The sequence below is a fragment of the Leptonychotes weddellii genome, chromosome 3, assembly GCF_054177405.1.
Source record: "Leptonychotes weddellii isolate Sample4059 chromosome 3, ASM5417740v2, whole genome shotgun sequence".
In the NCBI taxonomy this organism is placed as follows: Eukaryota; Metazoa; Chordata; class Mammalia; order Carnivora; family Phocidae; genus Leptonychotes; species Leptonychotes weddellii.
The window spans coordinates 39,587,377-39,605,780 of NC_138371.1; the positions used below are offsets into that span (position 1 = coordinate 39,587,377).

The 18,404-nt window shown below is 42.6% G+C and overlaps 3 protein-coding genes and 1 long non-coding RNA gene across 8 annotated transcripts in view; 2 read left to right on the forward strand and 2 right to left on the reverse strand.

The window, feature by feature from the left end:
* STAT4 (signal transducer and activator of transcription 4) overlaps window positions 1-5,583 on the forward strand; it is an 88,948-nt gene extending 83,365 nt beyond the window's left edge. For 2 of the 5 annotated variants that reach the window (XM_081813959.1, XM_081813964.1), the window contains exons 18-23: window positions 647-741; window positions 1,027-1,163; window positions 1,497-1,688; window positions 3,247-3,313; window positions 3,685-3,793; window positions 5,296-5,583. In XM_081813959.1, the coding sequence (XP_081670085.1) occupies window positions 647-741; window positions 1,027-1,163; window positions 1,497-1,688; window positions 3,247-3,313; window positions 3,685-3,793; window positions 5,296-5,322 (627 nt within the window). In that variant the 3' untranslated portion in view covers window positions 5,323-5,583. The remainder of the gene's footprint in view (window positions 1-646; window positions 742-1,026; window positions 1,164-1,496; window positions 1,689-3,246; window positions 3,314-3,684; window positions 3,794-5,295) is intronic. The other 3 variants (XM_081813961.1, XM_081813960.1, XM_081813962.1) reach the window with 3 other exon arrangements.
* On the reverse strand, window positions 905-5,306 carry LOC145720499 (uncharacterized). Its single transcript, XR_014143462.1, has 3 exons — window positions 5,226-5,306; window positions 3,668-3,833; window positions 905-2,002 (listed from the first exon to the last, which is right to left on the reverse strand). It is a non-coding gene; the product is annotated as an uncharacterized LOC145720499 (long non-coding RNA).
* A 6,328-nt stretch (window positions 5,584-11,911) lies between the features above and the next one.
* Window positions 11,912-17,848, reverse strand: LOC145720738 (uncharacterized). The gene is made up of 4 exons (XM_081815322.1): window positions 17,799-17,848; window positions 16,338-16,902; window positions 13,523-13,646; window positions 11,912-13,305 (listed from the first exon to the last, which is right to left on the reverse strand). Exons 1-4 carry the CDS (start codon window positions 17,846-17,848, stop codon window positions 13,295-13,297), a joined length of 750 nt encoding a protein of 249 aa, XP_081671448.1. The 3' UTR covers window positions 11,912-13,294.
* STAT1 (signal transducer and activator of transcription 1) overlaps window positions 16,711-18,404 on the forward strand; it is a 36,454-nt gene continuing 34,760 nt past the window's right edge. Inside the window, exons 1-2 of the mRNA XM_031038604.2 lie at window positions 16,711-16,824; window positions 17,116-17,268. The gene's annotated coding sequence lies outside the window, so the exon portion shown is untranslated. The remainder of the gene's footprint in view (window positions 16,825-17,115; window positions 17,269-18,404) is intronic.

Genomic DNA, 18,404 nt, shown 5'->3' on the forward strand with positions numbered 1-18,404 from the left:
GCGCCTGGGTGGCTCAGTTGGTTAAGCGACTGCCTTTGGCTCAGGTCATGATCCTGGAGTCCCGGGATCGAGTCCTGCATCGGGCTCCCTGCTCGGCAGGGAGTCTGCTTCTCCCTCTGACCCTCCTCCCTCTCATGCTCTCTGTATCTCATTCTCTCTGTCTCAAATAAATAAATAAAATCTTTAAAAAAAAAAAAAAAAGAATATCATTTAGATAATTTTTTTAAGTAGTGCTTCTTTTTAAGCCTCCATATCATAATCTGGGATTTTGAGGATTTCCTGGACGCAGTTATTTTTTTTTTAAACTCTAAACTATTGTCTTGTTTAAAGGAAATATTTTGGGGCGCCCTGGTGGCTCAGTCAGTTGGGCAGCCAACTCTTGGTTTCTGCTCAGGTCATGATCTCAGGGTCCTGGGATAGAGCCCTGCATCACATGTATCAGGCTCCCTGCTCAGTGGGGAGTCTGCTTTAGGATTTTCTCTCTCCCTTTGCCCCTCCCCCTTGCTTGCTTTCTCTCTCTCTAAAATAAATAATTTTTTTTAAAAAGTTTAACGGAGTATTTCATTGAAAAATGGAACTTGAATTATTGTATCAACATTAACTATTAAAATAATCATTGTCCTGACATGTTTGTTTATTACAATAGGAACACTTACCTGGTAAATCATTTACCTTTTGGACTTGGCTTGAAGCAATATTGGATCTAATTAAGAAACACATTCTTCCTCTTTGGATAGATGGGTGAGTTACAGGCTATATTTTCCATATGAGTTCATTAGGTTCTTATTTTTAAGCTGTTGGTTTTTTTCCTTTCAAGCATGTTTAGTGATAGAGGGATGGGGAATAGTTCAGTTTCTTACATTCTTCATAGAGTACTGATATTTACTTTAACCTTAGAGGAGTATTTCATTGACTTTTTATTATACTCAGAACAAATTTAGGTCTGTTCTTTGTGAATGAAATAAATACAAATGTAATAAATTACAGTGTTTGATCAGGTAAAACTATGCATTGTTCTATTTTTAGGTATGTCATGGGCTTTGTTAGCAAAGAGAAGGAGCGCCTCTTGCTAAAGGATAAAATGCCTGGAACCTTTTTGTTAAGATTCAGTGAAAGCCACCTTGGAGGAATAACTTTCACCTGGGTAGACCATTCTGAAAATGGTACATGATTTATACTTGTGAAAGTAGTACTGAGTTTGGTTATTGGTCTTTCAGTTTTCAGAAGTGTGTAGCATGGTGTTCTGTTTTTCATGTGTCCAGGGGGTTTGAATATAGTTGTTACAGTTGTCCCAGAAGAGAGGCTCATGACTTTCTCACAGCCTGTGTGGGTGTCCTCTGTCACATGGCACTCTGTGCCGTCCACTCTGCAGAAAAGGGCTGGCATTGCTTGATAGCCAGTGACGTGAAGATGACGTGGGCAGGAAGAATGGCCCCCAAGAATGCCTGCAGGAACCTGAATGTACCTCCCTCCACCCACCCTTTCTGTTTTTCCAGGAGAAGTGAGATTCCACTCTGTAGAACCCTACAATAAAGGTCGGTTGTCTGCTCTGCCGTTCGCCGACATCCTTCGAGACTACAAGGTTATTATGGCTGAAAACATTCCCGAAAACCCTCTGAAGTACCTTTATCCTGACATTCCCAAAGACAAAGCCTTCGGTAAACACTACAGCTCCCAGCCCTGCGAAGGTTAGGTCCTTTCTGTTTGCTTGTTTTCCTCAGCTTTTGGCAAATAACCTCATATTGGAGTAAACGAAGTTCCTCTTTTTATGTTTACTTTGTCATAAGACGTAGGGGGTATGTGAAGGTCAAAGCCTTAGAAAGGAAGTAGTGCGTCAACAGTTCCTGAAGAGGAACAGCTGGGCTGTCCAACTCCAGCAGAGTAGTTAGTAATCGGTGGCTGTGACCAGACTTCACACGGCCATGCGCCTTCTCCCAGCCGCCTGGAGAGCTTTGGCTTTCTCCTTCCTAAAACAGAAGTGGTGCTGACTTCACGTCTATGACTGGGAGAGAGGAAAAGAAAGAGGAGGTAATGATTAGAAAGCTGTTAAGGGTTAGGGGAGTCTGTTTTCTGCAAAAGAAGCCTGAGGTTTATAAGCTTTATATTTTTTACCTTACTGTAGTCTCACAACTCAGCTTGGGTAGTTTACTTGCCAGGGAGGGGCTAAGGGGTCAGTGCTTCATTCCCCACCTGCTGGCCTTCCAGTAACTAGTCTTGACATGCCTGCCTTTCCTGGTTGTATCCTAAGGGGCTAAAATCACACCTGGCCAAAAGAAGCATTTGGTAAATATTTGTTAAATACACGAAAGAATATAAATAAAATTAGCTCTATAATTGTAATCTAAGTTAACCATTCTGTGTCTCTGATGAAAGTGTATACAATCCATTAAAATGTTCATCTATAGCAACTAAATCTATGAGCACCATCTTTTGGAATAGCCTACAATTGTCACCCACAGATGCTGAGTTGCTGCTACCCTGCTGAGTTACTAGAAATCCCGCAATACACAAATCAATCAAATATAATCAAACTTGAACATAACTTTGAAGACAGGTAATATAGTTGCCTCCCGCTTTTTCTCATGCATTTTGGAGACAATAATATGTAAAGTCAGATTAGGCCTGCCAAGAGATCTGTTTTGCTCTTCTTGCACATTTTATGTTCACCTAAAATACTGTTTCATCTATTCAACTAAAAATCTTTGTGAGTCACTAAACAATCATAATACTGCTCTTTTTTTTTTTTTTTAAGATTTTTATTTATTTGAGAGATAGAGACAGAATGAGAGACAGAGAGAGCATGAGAGGGGGGAGAGTCAGAGGGAGAAGCAGGCTCCCCACCGAGCAGGGAGCCCGATGCGGGACTCGATCCCAGGACTCCAGGATCATGACCCGAGCCAAAGGCAGACGCCCAATCGACTGAGCCACCCAGGCGCCCAATATGGCTCTTCTTTTTTTTTTTTTTTAAAGATTTTATTTATTTATTTCAGAGAGAGAGAATGAGAGAGAGCACATGAGAGGGGGGAGGGGCAGAGGGAGAAGCAGACTCCCTGCCGATCAGGGAGCCCGATGTGGGACTCGATCCAGGGACTCCAGGATCATGACCTGAGCCGAAGGCAGTCGCTTAACCAACTGAGCCACCCAGGCGCCCACTGCTCTTCTTTTTAACATTACTTATATTTGTCTAGACTTTAAAAAAATTTATCAATAATATTGATAACATTTTTTCCTGCCTTTCTTTTCCAGTTTCAAGACCAACAGAAAGGGGGGACAAAGGTTATGTTCCATCTGTTTTTATACCCATTTCAACAATGTAAGTAACCTTAGCCACATGTAAAATATCTCTTACTGAATTTATCTTTTTTTTAAAAAAAGCATTTCTACTCGGATAGAGCCAAGTACATATACCTGACGATAAAGCATTTTAATGCTCAATGTCCCATTTGCTTTAATACACAAAGCTAGTCTTCAGGAAGCACCATAGTCTACCATGACTGGAATTATAAAGTTGCCTTTTTATATGCTGTATATTCCAGAGTACGCTGAATGCTCTGATTTCAAACAATGAATTAGGCATCTCAGTGAAACAAATAGAGGAAGCCCTAGAAATGAGTTCCTGACACAGTGTCACCAGAAGCTATTATTTTTAATCCTTTTCAACATGCACCTTGTTATCTCTTTAAGCCGAAGTGATTCAACTGAGCCACATTCTCCATCAGATCTTCTTCCCATGTCTCCAAGCGTATATGCGGTGCTGAGAGAAAACCTGAGTCCCACAACAATTGAAACTGCAGTATGTTCCCTTTCTTTTCCATTGCTGGTCAAGGGCACTCCTAATGAAGCAAATGTGGCACCTGTTAATCAAAGGGGCTGAAGTTCTGCCTGAGAAGTGAGAAAACACTTTTGTTGGACCAAATCCATGAGCATCACACTGGGTGTGTCTGTATGTTCCTGTGGGTCACTGATAGGGGCACTGAAAACAGACACCTTCACTCATTTGAACTGCTTGAAGTTCTTTCCATCAAAAGCCATCAAAGGGCAAAGTATTCCTCTTCCTCACTCATGTACACTTTGTCCCTACTTCTGCCATTGGCCACACCACTCCCCACCACTCTCCCACCTTAGTAGACAACATATATTAGTCACTATTTATAAACCTAGTTCAATATTTATTTTAGTTCAAGAACCACAAATTCCAATTTTTCTTAATTTTTACTTGCATTATTAGTCCTGTCCCAGGAGCTTCTTCAAGTAGTACATGAATTATAGTCAGTAGCAGCATAATAATACTCCTCTGAGAACTTAATCACAATCTTAAATGCAATAATGTGATTTAGGATGCATCCTATCTATTATTATTCCTCAATACCATCAAGTTATCCAGTTTACATTCAGATGAACATACGAGAATAACAGAATCTTGGAGGGACCCTGAGCCCCAAGAAATTTGATGTTGGGTGTTGGGGAGGAAAATTTTTACTTTACCCTTAGATTCCTTTGGCTATCAAAGAATTAAATTGACATGAGATGGATTAATAAAAGAAAAATAATTACTAATAAAGTACTAACAGGGGGGCCATAAGAATATGAGGCCCACAGACAAGCAATTGAGGCTTATATGCCATTCTGAGCTAAGGAGAAGGGGCTGGGATCTGGGACTTCAAAGGGATTGAAGACAATTCACAGGAAGATGAAAAGAGTAAATATTTCATAAGCAAATGTTTGCTGGGGCATACAGAAACAATGGGGCACAGAGAAGAATTTTAACAAAAATTTTGTTAAGTTCCTCCCTGTCTACCACACCTAATTCATATTATACTGTAGTTATCTATGGTGATAACTCCCTTCCTGGAGCCAGTTTCTCTAAATTCTTTTAGACAGTTAAGGGAAAGGTGGAAGTTTCTTCCTGAGCTTTTTGTTTCTTAAAAATACTCAGCCTAAAATAATCCACATGCTAAAAAGACACATTTTAGGGTGGCAAATTTTGCTCCTCTACACGGGTTATAAATCAAGTGAGTTTTAGTCCTCTCAAAGATTTCCAGGGATGGGAAAACCCATAGTCTTGTTCCAATGTTAGTTGTCTTAAATCATTTAGTTATAAGAGAACTTTTGCTACATTTTGCATTCATTTCCTCATTACATTTTTGTGGGATGAATTTTGTGAATGCTTACTAGTTAATTGGTAGAAAGATTGTGAAGTATTTAGTAGACAAAAGGGTGTTTACCTTAAAAATGATGACTTATTTGCAAAAACCAATAGTTTCCTCAAAAGTCATTTTCATTTTCCAATTTTAGATGAAGTCTCCATATTCTGCTGAATGACAAGATAAATTCTTGACACTCAAAAGAAGGAAGCAAATGAAAAAGCTTAAAGACTGATCTTTGCCAACAATCCTATCTTATTTCTTCAGCTTTGTATATACCAGTTTCCAGGAAATGGTTGAAGTCTGAAGCTCTCCTCTCACTCGCCTGACACCACCAATTGGGAATGTCCTGACTGAAATGCTAAAAACCAAAGCTTCAGATAAACTTACAAGATAAGACACTTTAAGAAACCAGTGTTAATATAACATTAACAAAAGACCCTTTTGTCTTTGTTTCATTTTTTATTTTGTTTCTCACGTTACTTATGATTTTGGCTCTAGAAGGATTAAGTGTTAAGATTTCAGAATAGGTTACGAATGACATAGTCACACCTACATCACTCAAAGGCCAGCAAGAAGACCTTAGAGAAAAGCCAAATAAGCTTATGTCCTGAGTTCTAGAAGGTAAAAGCCATCACCCTAGATACCAGATAGATCCCTCTGGAGGACCCCTCTCTAACTTCTTCCACCCCTCTTCTGTCCCTGAGGCAAGCCATACAGAGAGAAGTTAATGTTTAATGGAAAAGATTTCAAAGAGAAAAAGGTTTTAATATAACCTTCTTTCTCAGAGAGATTCCATCTTACCAATCGCATCCTTTATACCCATTCACATGTGCCCAACTGGATCCTATATTGTTCTTCCAACTCTGTACCTATACCAAGGCCAGTTCACTTATTCCTGATAGTACTCTTTTTTTCAGATTTTATTTATTTGAGAGAGAGAGCAAGCTCCTGATAGTACTCTTTTTTCAGATTTTATTTATTTGAGAGAGAGAGCAAGACGGAGAGGGAGAAGTAGACCCCCCACTGAGCAGAGAGCCCGACGTGGGGCTCAATGTCAGGACCCTGAGATCATGACCTGAGCCGAAGGCAAGCACTTCACCGACTGAGTCACCCAGGCACCCCTTCCCGTGTCTGTTGGATGGAGGACCACCAGGCTAACTTGAGGGGCAGTCTCCCAGTCTCTCCTCCACATGCCCAATTTTCTGCAATTCAAATATATCAATTGGCAACAAAAGTAGAGGAAATAATCATAAACCTGGTTTAAAGTTATATCTTGATTGATATTTTGAATTAAAAAATTATTATTATTGTTTTATCTTTAAAGAGGTAATCTACTATCAGGAAATAAACAATTGGATTTAGAAGCCAAAGAAGGTTGCAGAAGCTTTTCACTCCCTGGAATGTATTAAAAGTATGATGCACTCTTACTCAGCAAAATGTTTAAAAACATCTCAATATGGAGCCTGGTAGCAGAATGCCGAGGTTTCATATGTGATCTCAACCATCATCGTTATTTGAGGGCAGACGATACAAGGACATATGTAGTTTGCTCTCTCTAACAGACACAGAGGCCATATAGTAAGAAGAAGAGTTCAGTAAGTGGCTATTTGCACTTAGATTCAGAAAATCAAAACCAAGTTCTTGATCACAGTATAGAGTTACTTCCCAAGAGTGTGAGTCTTGCATTCTAGAAATCATCTTTGTAAGAGTAATGGGATTTTGTCAGAGGATTCCTGGAGATACCTGTTTAGTTGAGGCTAAGGTGTGCCACATGAGATGAAGTACAGTGAATGGGAAGGGCATTTAGATCACCAAATTTCCACCGAATCCTCCCCCGGAATATTTTTTTTTCTTACAACTGGCAGCAAATAAGTAGCATTTAATGAAATAAAATGTAGATTTATTTTTAAAATATTAATCACATTTTCACTCCTCCCCCACCCATCCCAGACCAATCACAGATGTCCATTTTACTAATCCCTTGTCAAATTCTTTTTCACAACGACTCACTTTGACCCAACTGTACTGACTATCAGTGCCTTTATCTGGAATAAATGTTGAAAGAAGGCAGCTTCCAGTGGTCTTCCTCAAATCTTAAGGCAGCAAGGAAGGCCCCCCAAACCCATAAGGAATGAGTATGCTTCTGGCAAATCCAAGGGATTTTTCTGTACCTCACATGTTCAGGAGGCCCAAGAGCTCCCTGCAGAAGAAGGAACAGAATTGGAGGTCAAACCAATTACTGCTATACTCTAGTAGATAACTGTAGTCCAGACTTAGTAAAGTGCCTGTGCACACACTCCAAATTCTGACAAATAATTTTCTTTTTTCAAATTGACCATGAGCATTGATTGATTTGACGGCTTGCATTTTTTTAAAGATTTATTTATTTGAGAGAGAGAGAGTGTGTGTGCATGAATGGAGGAGCGGCAGAGGGAGAGAGGCGTCAAGCAGACTCGCACTGAGTATGGCTCCATCCCAGGACCCGGGAGATCATGACCTGAACCGAAACCAAAAGTCAGCCGCTTAACTGACTGAACCACCCAGGCGCCCCTGACTGCTTACATTTTTTAAAGTCTGGCTAGAGGAAGTATAATATACACATAATAAAATTCACCCTTTTCTGACAAACCCATACAGTTGTGTAACCACCACTGTAAGACATAGAACATTTCCACCAGAGTCCTCAAAGAGGACACTATAAAAACATGATGAAGGACATGCTCTGCGGCATACCTAGAGTAAATACAACAAACAATTCTATGCGGCTTCTTACATACACAGAGGGCTCTATTTTAAATAAATCACATCATTTTACCCCCTGCTTATAATTTTCATATGGCTTCTGGTGCTCTGGATTAGCAGTTCTTACCTGGCATGTATGGATAGAAATCTGGAGGTTCGTGAGTTTGGATGGCAAACATCAGTCTATCTTCACAAACTTGTAATTGAAACTTAGAATTTCTTTCAATTAGGAATAAAGGCAACAAACCATGACCCACACATTTTTGTCACATTACAGTTGTTACAATTACCTCAAACTATTGCTTATGCTAAGCACAATTTTGAAATCGCATTCGTCAGACTTGCTGCTAGATCTTATTTAATGCCAATAACAAAGAAGCACTTACATCACTATGTCACAAAGTTGCTTTCAATATTTTGATATCTGCATTTCAGTGTAGTTGGTTTTCTATTTAATCTCATGTATTTTATTTTATTCAACTAAAAGCATTACTCTTTGGAGTTAATAGGTTTCATCAGATTGACAAAGGGGCCCATGGCACAAAATTTAAGAATCCCAGCACTGGATGATGACCATAATTCTCAACAGATCTTTCTGAAGTCATACATTATTTAGTCCCTTCCTAGTCCTCAACTCCTATCTCATCATCTCCCCCAACAATGGCTTTTTACCCTGTAAAACATACACACACAAGACTGAACTTCTTTCAGTTTCTTTGATGCCCCGGGTTCCCTCCCCCTTCCCTCCACTGCATCCTCTCAATTCTCCAACCCCATCCTACCCACCCTGCCACCTGGATAACGTTCACACATCCTTCAGGTTCTAGAAAACCTTCTGCCACCCCCCCCCAACCCCGTGCACACCTGTATGACTCAGGTCACTTCACGCCTCCTCCAGATGCTCTAGATGCCCCAGCACCATTCCTACCACCTTTGTTGTAAAGGTATATCAGCTGTCTTCTTCATTAGACTCTAAGAGAGCTCTGTACGTACAGGGACCAAGAAGACTTTGTTCACAGTTCTAGCCCTAAAATCTAGCAGTCTGCCCCTTAGTAATTTAATATTTGAGTACATAGAAGACAGTAATTAGTTCCTTTCTGCCTACAAGACTAAGCTAGAATTCTCTTTACAATCCTCCAAATTCTAAAATTATGGAATAGTCACTAATATTACATGCAAATTGATTAACCCAAACATGCCCGTTACTTCACCCTACTCATAATTTCCAGACTCTGTAGAAATGCTCTGGATTAGATTGTCTGATTGTTAGCTCATTCTAACTTCTCTTTTATTTAGATATCTTCTATGTGCCCAACATCCCAGACATCTGCCCGTGCACAGATAAACCAAGTGCTCTTGAAATTTCCCTTTGCCTTTATTAAACTCACCGCCTTTATACTCCTACCCCGGGTAAAAGCCCTACACAACACTCTCTTACATGAGGCTTGAAAGTCATTCACTTAGATGCTTCACAGAACGCTGCTAATGGGAAGAAGCCTGGAAGCTGTCTAGACAGGGTGGAGATGGGGAGAAGTTGGAAAGGGTGTGGAGGAGGGTGCTCTCATTCAAATTTTTTGGGGAATTTTTCAGAATACACATGCTCTTTATTCTCCTCCCCTCAATTCTAGCTCAATAGGTCTAGAGCCAGTGTTGAGGTCTGAATGGTTGAATTCACCTGTGATTCCTGATTCCAGCATTGGTCAATGGTGTGATGTGCTCATTAAAAAAATATTGAGATTGTGTATCAGGGACAGCCTTTCTCAACTCGGGTTTCCCATCTGAACCATAAGACACAGTGATTTGCTTGACTATTTTCTTAGTTGTCCCAAGGATGGTACCTAGTGCCATTCTAGGTATATAAGAGAGACAATAATTCATACAGATGCCTCAGGGCACTAGCCTAATTCTTTCATGTCACAGCACAAAGTCCCTCCTGTTGTGAGGAGAGATGAAAACAGACAAATAACAAATGACAGCTTTAATAAGTACTATGAAGACTATATAGAGTAGCGGGAAGAAGTGGTCAGTGAAGGTCTCTCTGGAGAGATATTTGATCTGAGACCTAAAGAATGAGAAGGAGTAAGTCCATGGACACAGCCAGGAACACAGCATACTAAAAGAACAGGACATACATGAGACCCCGGCCGACAGAATCTTGAGTCCTTGAGGAACAGAAGGAGGCCACAGGGAGGGGAACATGGTGAGGCATGGAGGGACTGAGACAACATGGGTAGGAGAGAGGGGCAAGACCAGATCATGTAGGACTCTATAGGGAAAGCTGAAGGCTCTGGATTTTATTGCAAGTGCTATAGGAAAGAGTAGTGTCATTATTTTTGTTCCTTCATTATCTAAGTTTTCATTTGTTTTAAGTAAATATGTAACAAGGTTTCTATGGGAGAACTCTCCTTTCCTTCAATTTCACACTAACTTCATTAGTGTGCAACCTGAGCAGTTGCCCAGGGCCAGCACTCACAAGGACTCCATGCTTGGTTTAACGCTCTACTATTGCCTTCTTGAAATTCTTGTAAGTTTTGACTAAGGGACTCCATATTTTCATTTTGCACTGGGCCCTGCAAGTTATATAGCCTGTCCTGTCCTTCAAACAGGGGAAAATAAACATCCATTTGCATTGTGGAAATTATGTAAAGAGCACTTGCTGGGGTGTTTGTAGCAGCCATGGGGATGAGCGCTCACTCTCACATGAGACTGGAGGCTGTGGTATAGTAAGATGGATCCCTTCACACACTGGAAGTCCTAGGTTGGTGACTATGTCACCCTAAGTAGCTAGTATCCTTCACTAGTGATGGAGCTGACCCCAAGAAACTCAGTCTGTGCCTCCCGGTTTTGTTCAGTAAGTCACAGATAGCAGCCAGGACCAAACTATTTCTCCTGGGCCTGTCAAACCTCTGAAATCATGGTGCAGTGACAAAACTATTCTCCTCCATTATTCTCCTCCCCAACTCCCTCTGGTATAATCGCCCTAGGGGAGAAAGCAGGGGGCAAGAAGATCCCAGGAGGAAAAGAAGAGACCTTTTTGCAGATACAGCAAAAGGATTCCTGAAGAACCAGCCAGCCCTCCACCTTCACCTTCACACCAGCTGGGGGAGGGTCAGAGCTTGAAAGACAGAAGGATCTGAGTTAGCAGGCGTACAGACTGTAGAGATGGAGAAGAGGGAGGGAAAAGGGTGGCCTCCAGGCCAAGAGAAGGAAGAAAAGGTGGGAGTGGGATGGTTAAGGTTTCCAGCACCTTAAGGAGTTAGAAAACATTCCCCTCCCTCCTTCCAAAGTTAGTGGGCACCCGCCTCCGCGCCTTTCATCTTGTCCTGGGCCACTACTCTCAGACTTAGCCAGCTAGAAGGACGCAGAGCAGGTGTCCACCGTCCCCGGCTAGCGTGCGCATCCTGCCTCCCGGCTCCAACCCCCCCAACCCCATCGCCGGGAGGCTTGGGGGGCGGGGGCCGCTGACCTGGCGGCCAGTCAGTGGGGGAAAAAAAAAAAAAAATCCCCGGGCCCGCGCCTGCGTACTGCTCCCCAAGTCAACTTACTTTCGCTTTTCGGTTTCCTCCCAATTCTGCTCCTTCTCGCTCCAGGGCCGTTTCCCCGAAAGCACGTGGGACGGCTCTTCCGAGCATTTGCGTCCCTCCCGCCGCACGCCGGCGGGGCTGCTTTGGAACCGTTTCAAAACAGCCGACGACCTGCGCCTCCCAGCGTTCCGCATCCTGGGCAGGCAGGGGCTGCTGTGCAGAAAGCACGGGACTTCAACAGGTCTTCGCAAGGGTATTTGGACTCTGAATTGAAGTGTGCTCAGTATAGACATTTGTGAAAAAAAAGAAAAAAGAAAATTATATAGCAACCCACCACCCAGAAACTAACATTTTCAAGTATTTTCCCTCCGTCCCTCCCTCTTTCCCTTTCTGAGTGTTCCATGTATTTACATTTCTATATATTCTTACAGTAATAGGATAATGTTTTCTTTCCTGCATTTTAATTTAATTTTATACGTGGATATTTTCCAATAACTAGTCTTCGAAAGCATAACGTTCATATTCTAGGCATATGAATATAAAAAATCCAGAGAACTACGGAGAATTTTAGAAATCCTTAATTTTAATCCCGTTGTATTAACAGATTAGCAAACATGGCTTACACTGATTAGGTGTAATTCCTACTATTGGATATAAGTTACCAACATTGCTACAATATTGGAAAAATTTGTAGCTGCCATTTTGAAGCAGACCAAGGCCATCAAGACAGAACACAGAGGGAGTAAGCTTTTCCTGGGTGTGTGCCTAAGACCACAGCAGAGTGTACTGCGGGGGACTGAGAGACCCCTAGGAAAATATTCGTGGTGGGGGCAGGGCAATGGTACTGCACCACGCGAGAAATTCCATTTTACAATTCAGTAGCAGGATGCTTTGCTTTCCTCCATAAGGTCTGCATCAGTGATCTGTTGCCACACAACAAACCAAACTCTCCTCAAAATTCAGTGGGGATAAAACAACAAGCATTTATCATTGCCTGTGAGTCTATGGTAGACTGAGCAGTTCTGCTCATCTGGGTCAGGTCTCTGATCTTGCTGTCTCACAGGTCTGAGGCCTAAGCCCTGAGAGCGGCACTATTCAGTTGTGTTCTGTGCGTTGTCTTGTGCTGCCGCAGGCTAGGCTGACTTGCCTCCGAGGCAGGGCAGGGTTTGTGGAGGGGAGTATTACAAGGCCCCTTGAGGCCTAGGCTCAGAATAGCACAACATCACATCTGCTGCATAATGTTGGTCAAAGCAAGTCTCAAGCCAGCCCAGATTGAAGGGGTGGGAAAATAGTCCCCACCTGTTGCTAAAAGGAGCTACAGAGTCACATTGCAAAAGTGAGTAAATAAAAGGAAGGAATAATGTGGCCGTTGTTAAAAACAATCTACTAGGAGATCCCGATTTCTTCTAATGAGAATTATAGAACTGATAATATCTATCTTTTTGCCTTGGTTTGTAAGCTGCGTTATATTCTTCATATGTATATTTGTAGTTATTGTATATATGATTAAATACATACAACCGAGTGGAAATCAAAGAAAGGATGAATGAAGAATAGGAATGATACTGTCTTCTCAATGACTTCTCCAAAATAAATAAATAAATTTGCTTCAAATAGGAGATGTGGGATGGCTTCTAAGAATCTTTCCACTATAACATCATGTGTATTTATGAGTTACTCCAGTGCTCTTAATTACTCACCATAAAATGTGGTTTCTAGATTCCTCACCATCCTTGACTCTCCTTTAAATAAACACCAGATGGGGGGTGCCAAGTAGTAAGTTTCATCTTACCTGCCATTTCTGATTGATTGCTAGTGAGTTACCAGATACAGTGTTGAAAAGTATTCCCAAGCTGGGCACTGGCAGCAAAGAGTACCCTGTCATTCGTTGCCTTTTAAAAACAAAAACAAAAACAAAAAATCCAAATACAGGTCTTTGCATTTACTGTGTTAAGTTTTATCTAGTTGGTTTCAGCACAGCAACATTCTATATACTAATATACCTTAGACTTTTGATTCTGTCATCTGTGAATTGGTCAACTATTTCAGCAGGGGGGAGAAAACAATCTCAGGGCCTTCCAACATTGACCACAAACAAACACCTCTTACTCATGGGTGTGTGGGTAGGCTGCAGCAGTTCTGCCCCAGGTGGTAGGTTTGGAGGGGGGCTCCACGTGTCTCTGCTTCTAGGACTCAGGCTGGAGGAGCCGGGGCTGCTTGAGTCTTCCATCTCCTAGTGTGGAGAAGGAACACATGAGGACAAGTGGATCATACAGAACGTTCAAAGTCTCAGGTTGGTTATACCTGAGTGTACCTCACGTCTGTTCTATTCCATGTTGGGCCAGAGTGAACCAGGGCAAGGAGTGGGAAGGGAAAGAAACAAATGGAAAAATAATACAATCTACCAAACATGATATCAGCTATTTTTTCCGGATTTGTGTCTTTTGCCATGCTGACATTGTTTGTATAGAGACACAGGTCCCTCGGCTGGCTGTTCTAAGGGGGGCTTCACACGGTTGGGCTTTTCACTTCTGGATCTCTTTCGTTCGGTTTTGGTTTTTTATTGGGTTGCTTTTTCAGCAGTCAGTATGTTAGTCACACTTACAAAATACATAAGCTTGCCTTCCTGGAACTTAGAATCTCGGAGGGAATAAGGCTTAGACACTTCACAAACCATCATATAGGGAGTGTGTGGTGCTTGTTGACATAAATGGAGACACTCATGCATCATATTATTTCAGAGACAAGATTAATCACCACAGGATGAGGTGGTTCCAGAAAGAGAATATAGGATTTGGACTTAGTTTTAAAAGTTGGGTCAAGATTTGATAAGTAAAGTGAGTAAGGGGCAGGGCATGCCATTTAGTATGTGCAATACTTGCCAATGGTATGAGCAAAGGGACAGAAACAGAAAAATTAAAAGCCTGGGGATGGGGGCGGAATTAAAGATAGAGTTTAGTTGGGTAATGGGACAATGGGAGACAAGGCTGGGAAGAAAGGTGATGACATTCTGTGGAGGATCCAGACTAGCAGACAGAATTTGTTTTTATCATAAATGCAATGAAAGTTGTCAAGGCTCTTGAGCAGGGACTGAGTGTATCAATGTGGTTAAAGTTTTAGAGAAATTAATTTGGCAAATACAGTGGAGAGGAAAGGGATGGAAGAAGGTAATCTATCTGGTCTCTATTGTAGCATTCCAGTTCTGAAGTGATGAGAGCTACAGTAGAGTATGGTCAATGATGGTAAAATGAAGGAGGATAAAGACATAGGGAAGGAGGCATCCATAGAACTTGATAACAAGTTCTGACTCTTCTTAGAGTCAGATTTTCTCAAACATTGTCTGGGCCCTTAATGCAGGTGAGTGGGAGGGGAAAGGTATTTTATAGTGGCCTGGTATCTCTTCTTACAGAAGGCAGCTACTTTGGTACCAAGGGTCATTCCTATCACAGATCAGTACTGGCTTTGTAAGGGTGAATATGTGAGAAGAAGGAGCGTATAGATGTGGGAAGAGAAAATTGTAATAGAAACACATATAAGCATATCTGTGGGAAATTATTTAGATCCCTTTCCTACCGAAGGTTGCCTTATTATTCAAGGCTTGATTCAAGTTCCATCTACTTGAAGGAGCCAATTTATCTTATGGGCATACATTCCAATAAGATTGAATCTAGGCTGGCCTCTGGGATGTCTACCTGGGGGAGTGCCACTTAAGCTGAGTTTTTAGCTGAGACATAAAAGATGAGTTAGCCAGAAAAGAGGTTGGGGAAAGGGGATGTTGCTCCAAGGGGCTTTCCAAATGGAGAACTGCTGATAAGAAGGTCCTGAGTTTGGGGAAAGAGCTTGGCATATTCAAAAACCAAAAATGCTGAAGTATGGAAAGGAAAGAGTGGCACAAGATAGGATTAGAGAAAGAGATAGGGGAACCAAGGCTTTGTAAGCTATATTAAGAAATTTGAATTCTGTAAAAGCCATCATGGGATTTTCAAGTTGGCAAACACATGATCTGCTTTGAAATTAAAAAAAAAAAATCACTCAAACTGTTGCATGGAGAATGGATTAAAGGGGAATTAAAGGCAGGGTACCTGGCTGCCTCAGTTGGTAGGGCATGCAACTCTTGATCTCAGGACTGTGAGTTCAAGCCCCACTTTGGGTGTAGAGATCAGTTAAAAAAATAAACTTTTTTTTAAAAGGGGGCAATGAAGAGCTTAAGTGAGGCAGCCATTTGGGACTCTACTGCAATAATCCAAATGAGAAAAAAGTGGGGATGGTATAAGAGATGGAGAGAAGTTGATGAGACTTGAGGAATATTTAGCAAGAAGAATCAACAAGGCTTGAGGACCAGATGTGGGGGTTGAGGGAGAAGGCAATATCAAAAATGACTCCTAGCTCTCAGACATATGCCAATTCTAGGGGAAAAGGGCAGGTTTGAGGAGAAAGATGATGAGTTCGTTCTGAATATAACTAGTTTGCAGAACTTATCAGACATCCAAGCGGAATGTCAAGTGACGACTATACACTTGCAGGTGTACAACATAGAGGAGAGTTGTGGACAGGATACACAGGTGTGGACAGGACACACATGTAGAAGCCCTTCACATCTAGAAAGAAACTGAAGCTCTGGGTGAGGTCATCACAGGACAGCGTGAGAAATGTGGGTAAAACTGACCAACATCTGGACGCTGACAACCTTTAACGTTAAACAGTTTGGTCGTGGAGTGAAGCGGAGATAAAGAGTGCCGTAGAGGTGGGAAGAAACAAGCAGGAGGTTGTTTCATGGACAAGGAAGAAGTATTGAGAAATGGAGGCGTCAACTGTGCCAAACGTTTCTGAGTGGTGAAGTAAGGTGAGCGCAGAAAAAAACGGTCCCCTGGGTTTAGCAACAAGCAGATGAGTTGCTGAATTTAGCTTAGAGTTTAATGCCCACCTCTGTCTTCTGCCTTCGGTTCACAGATACGGGTTTAATGCAAGGTTCTCCAAGTTTGGGCCTCTGCAAACACAGACTTCCTTTTAGTTGTTGTCTATGTCTAGAGGTAACCGCCAACCGGCCAAGTTGCAACACAGAGCCAAGCTTCATGTCACCCCCCGCGGGGCCCTGCGCAAAGCCCAAGGAAGGACTCAGCGGGTTGGCCGTGCAGCGGTCCCCCGGAGCGGGGGGGGAGGCAGCGCCTCTGCGGAACAGCCACGTCCGATTGGCCGCGCGCGGCAGCCGCCCGGTGATTGGCGGAGGCGGAAGGAGGCGGGGCGCCGGGAGCTGTCTTTTCTCCCAGCTGGTACTTTCGTTTTTCTCCACAGAGTCTGCGGAGGGTTCCGCCGCACCAGGGACGACGTCCGTCAGGCCCCAGACCCAGCAGAGGCCGACCGGGTGCGGGAACCCGGGAAAGGCAGCGCCGCTGTCCGACCCCGCGCGCAGAGTGAGTGGGCCTGAGTTTCCGGGTGCGGGTGGTGTGGGATGTGCCAGGACCGCGCCGTCGGGGCCTGGCGAGGGCGGGCTTTGCAGGCGAATCGGTCATCCTGGAAAGAATGCGTCCCGAATACTCTTAAGTGTCCTTCTTGGTGATGACTCGATTGCCCCTGCTCTAGCAGTAAAGAAATCTTGTGAAGTAGAATTTTCGCCCATAAAACACTACATCTCCTCTTTTACCCCCCACTTTTCCTTCCTTCCCACCCACTTTCACCACAGTCACCTTTTCTTCTTTTCACAGAAAAGTTTTCATTTGCTTTGTGCCATCCTTGGAGAGCTGTCTAGGTTAGACGCTCACACCCTGTGCATGCAAACTCAGCAGTCTTGGCATCTCACGTGTATAGCTGCGGCTTGGGTTGAATCCTTAGCCCCTCGGTGGGACACAAGGTGACAGGTCAGTACTTGTTCATGAAAACGAATGAATGAGTGCATAATTTTGTAATCTTAATTCTGCATCTATGTTTAAAGATGAAGGAGCTTGATGTCTTCCTGGAATATAAAAGTTCCTGCAAACCCCCAAATGCTGTTAGTCTTTTAAAAAAAATTGTGACTAATACTGAGGAGTTTGGGTGATGTGTGTGTGTGTGTGTGTGTGTGTGTGTGTGTTTGTGCTTTGAGTGTTGTATGTATAGGTTGGAGAGGTTATTTTGTTATTTTTATGGGACAGAAATAAGACTTGAGCCTCCAGCACAATCCAGTATGCAACTGCTGCTTAATGAGGATGCAGAACCCAAACTTGGTGGAGCACAAAGGGTTTGCCCTTTACTTTCTAATTCAATATGAAATATACCAGATTTCAATTCAGTAAACTTAATTGAGTACATACTATGTGCAGGACACTGTGTAATATACCGAAGATGTTTTGTTTTGTTCTGTTTAAAAAAAAAAAAAAGAAGACATGGTCCTGGCAGCTCTGAAACTTACATCCTGCAGGGGAGAAATCCTAGAGCTTTATATGGAACTGATGCTGTCATAGAGGTACAGAATGCTGTGAGGCACAAGTCAGAGAAAGCTTAATTGTCTCTGGGTAAGTGCTAGACAGCTTTATGGAAGAAGGGCATTTGTATCTACCTTTGAATTACGGTAGGATTTAGAGAGGTGGAAATTCGTAGGGAGGCTGTTTTCAAGGGTGAGTGATAGCTGGAGCGGAGCAGAAATGTTGGGCATGGCCAAGACACTGTAGGTAATTTGGTGACTGGTTTGCTTTGTTAATGGATGAAGATAGGGTCAGGGTGCAAAGAGCCTAGGAATGGCAAACTGTAGCAATTTTGGGCAAGACAGTGATGTGGTCCAACTGCGTACAGCAGGAGGCTCGACTGGGAAGTAGTGTTGGAAGCAGAGGCAGGAGGTCTTGGGACTGCAGAAAGGAGTCCGCATAACATTGGAATTTGAGCCCGGTGATTGGGGGATTATCATGTCCCTCCTTGCATTGGTTATGGGTTTTGTGAGAAGATGATATGGATTCTGGATTTGTTAGCATGAATTTATTAATCGCCTGCTCCGTGCTCTGTACTAGTTCATCCAGTCTTA

What these genes read in the sequence shown, in the direction of transcription:
- LOC145720738 (XM_081815322.1), bottom strand. Translation starts at nt 17,848, where the DNA reads ATGACAGCATCAGTTCCATATAAAGCTCTAGGATTTCTCCCCTGCAGG. An exon ending in GGATTTCTCCCCTGCAGGAT is followed by an intron (nt 16,903 to 17,798) that starts GTAAGTTTCAGA and finishes TCGCCTGCAAAG; the next exon opens with CCCGCCCTCGCCAGGCCCCG. An exon ending in ACCGAAGGCAGAAGACAGAG is followed by an intron (nt 13,647 to 16,337) that starts GTGGGCATTAAA and finishes TCTCCACACTAG; the next exon opens with GAGATGGAAGACTCAAGCAG.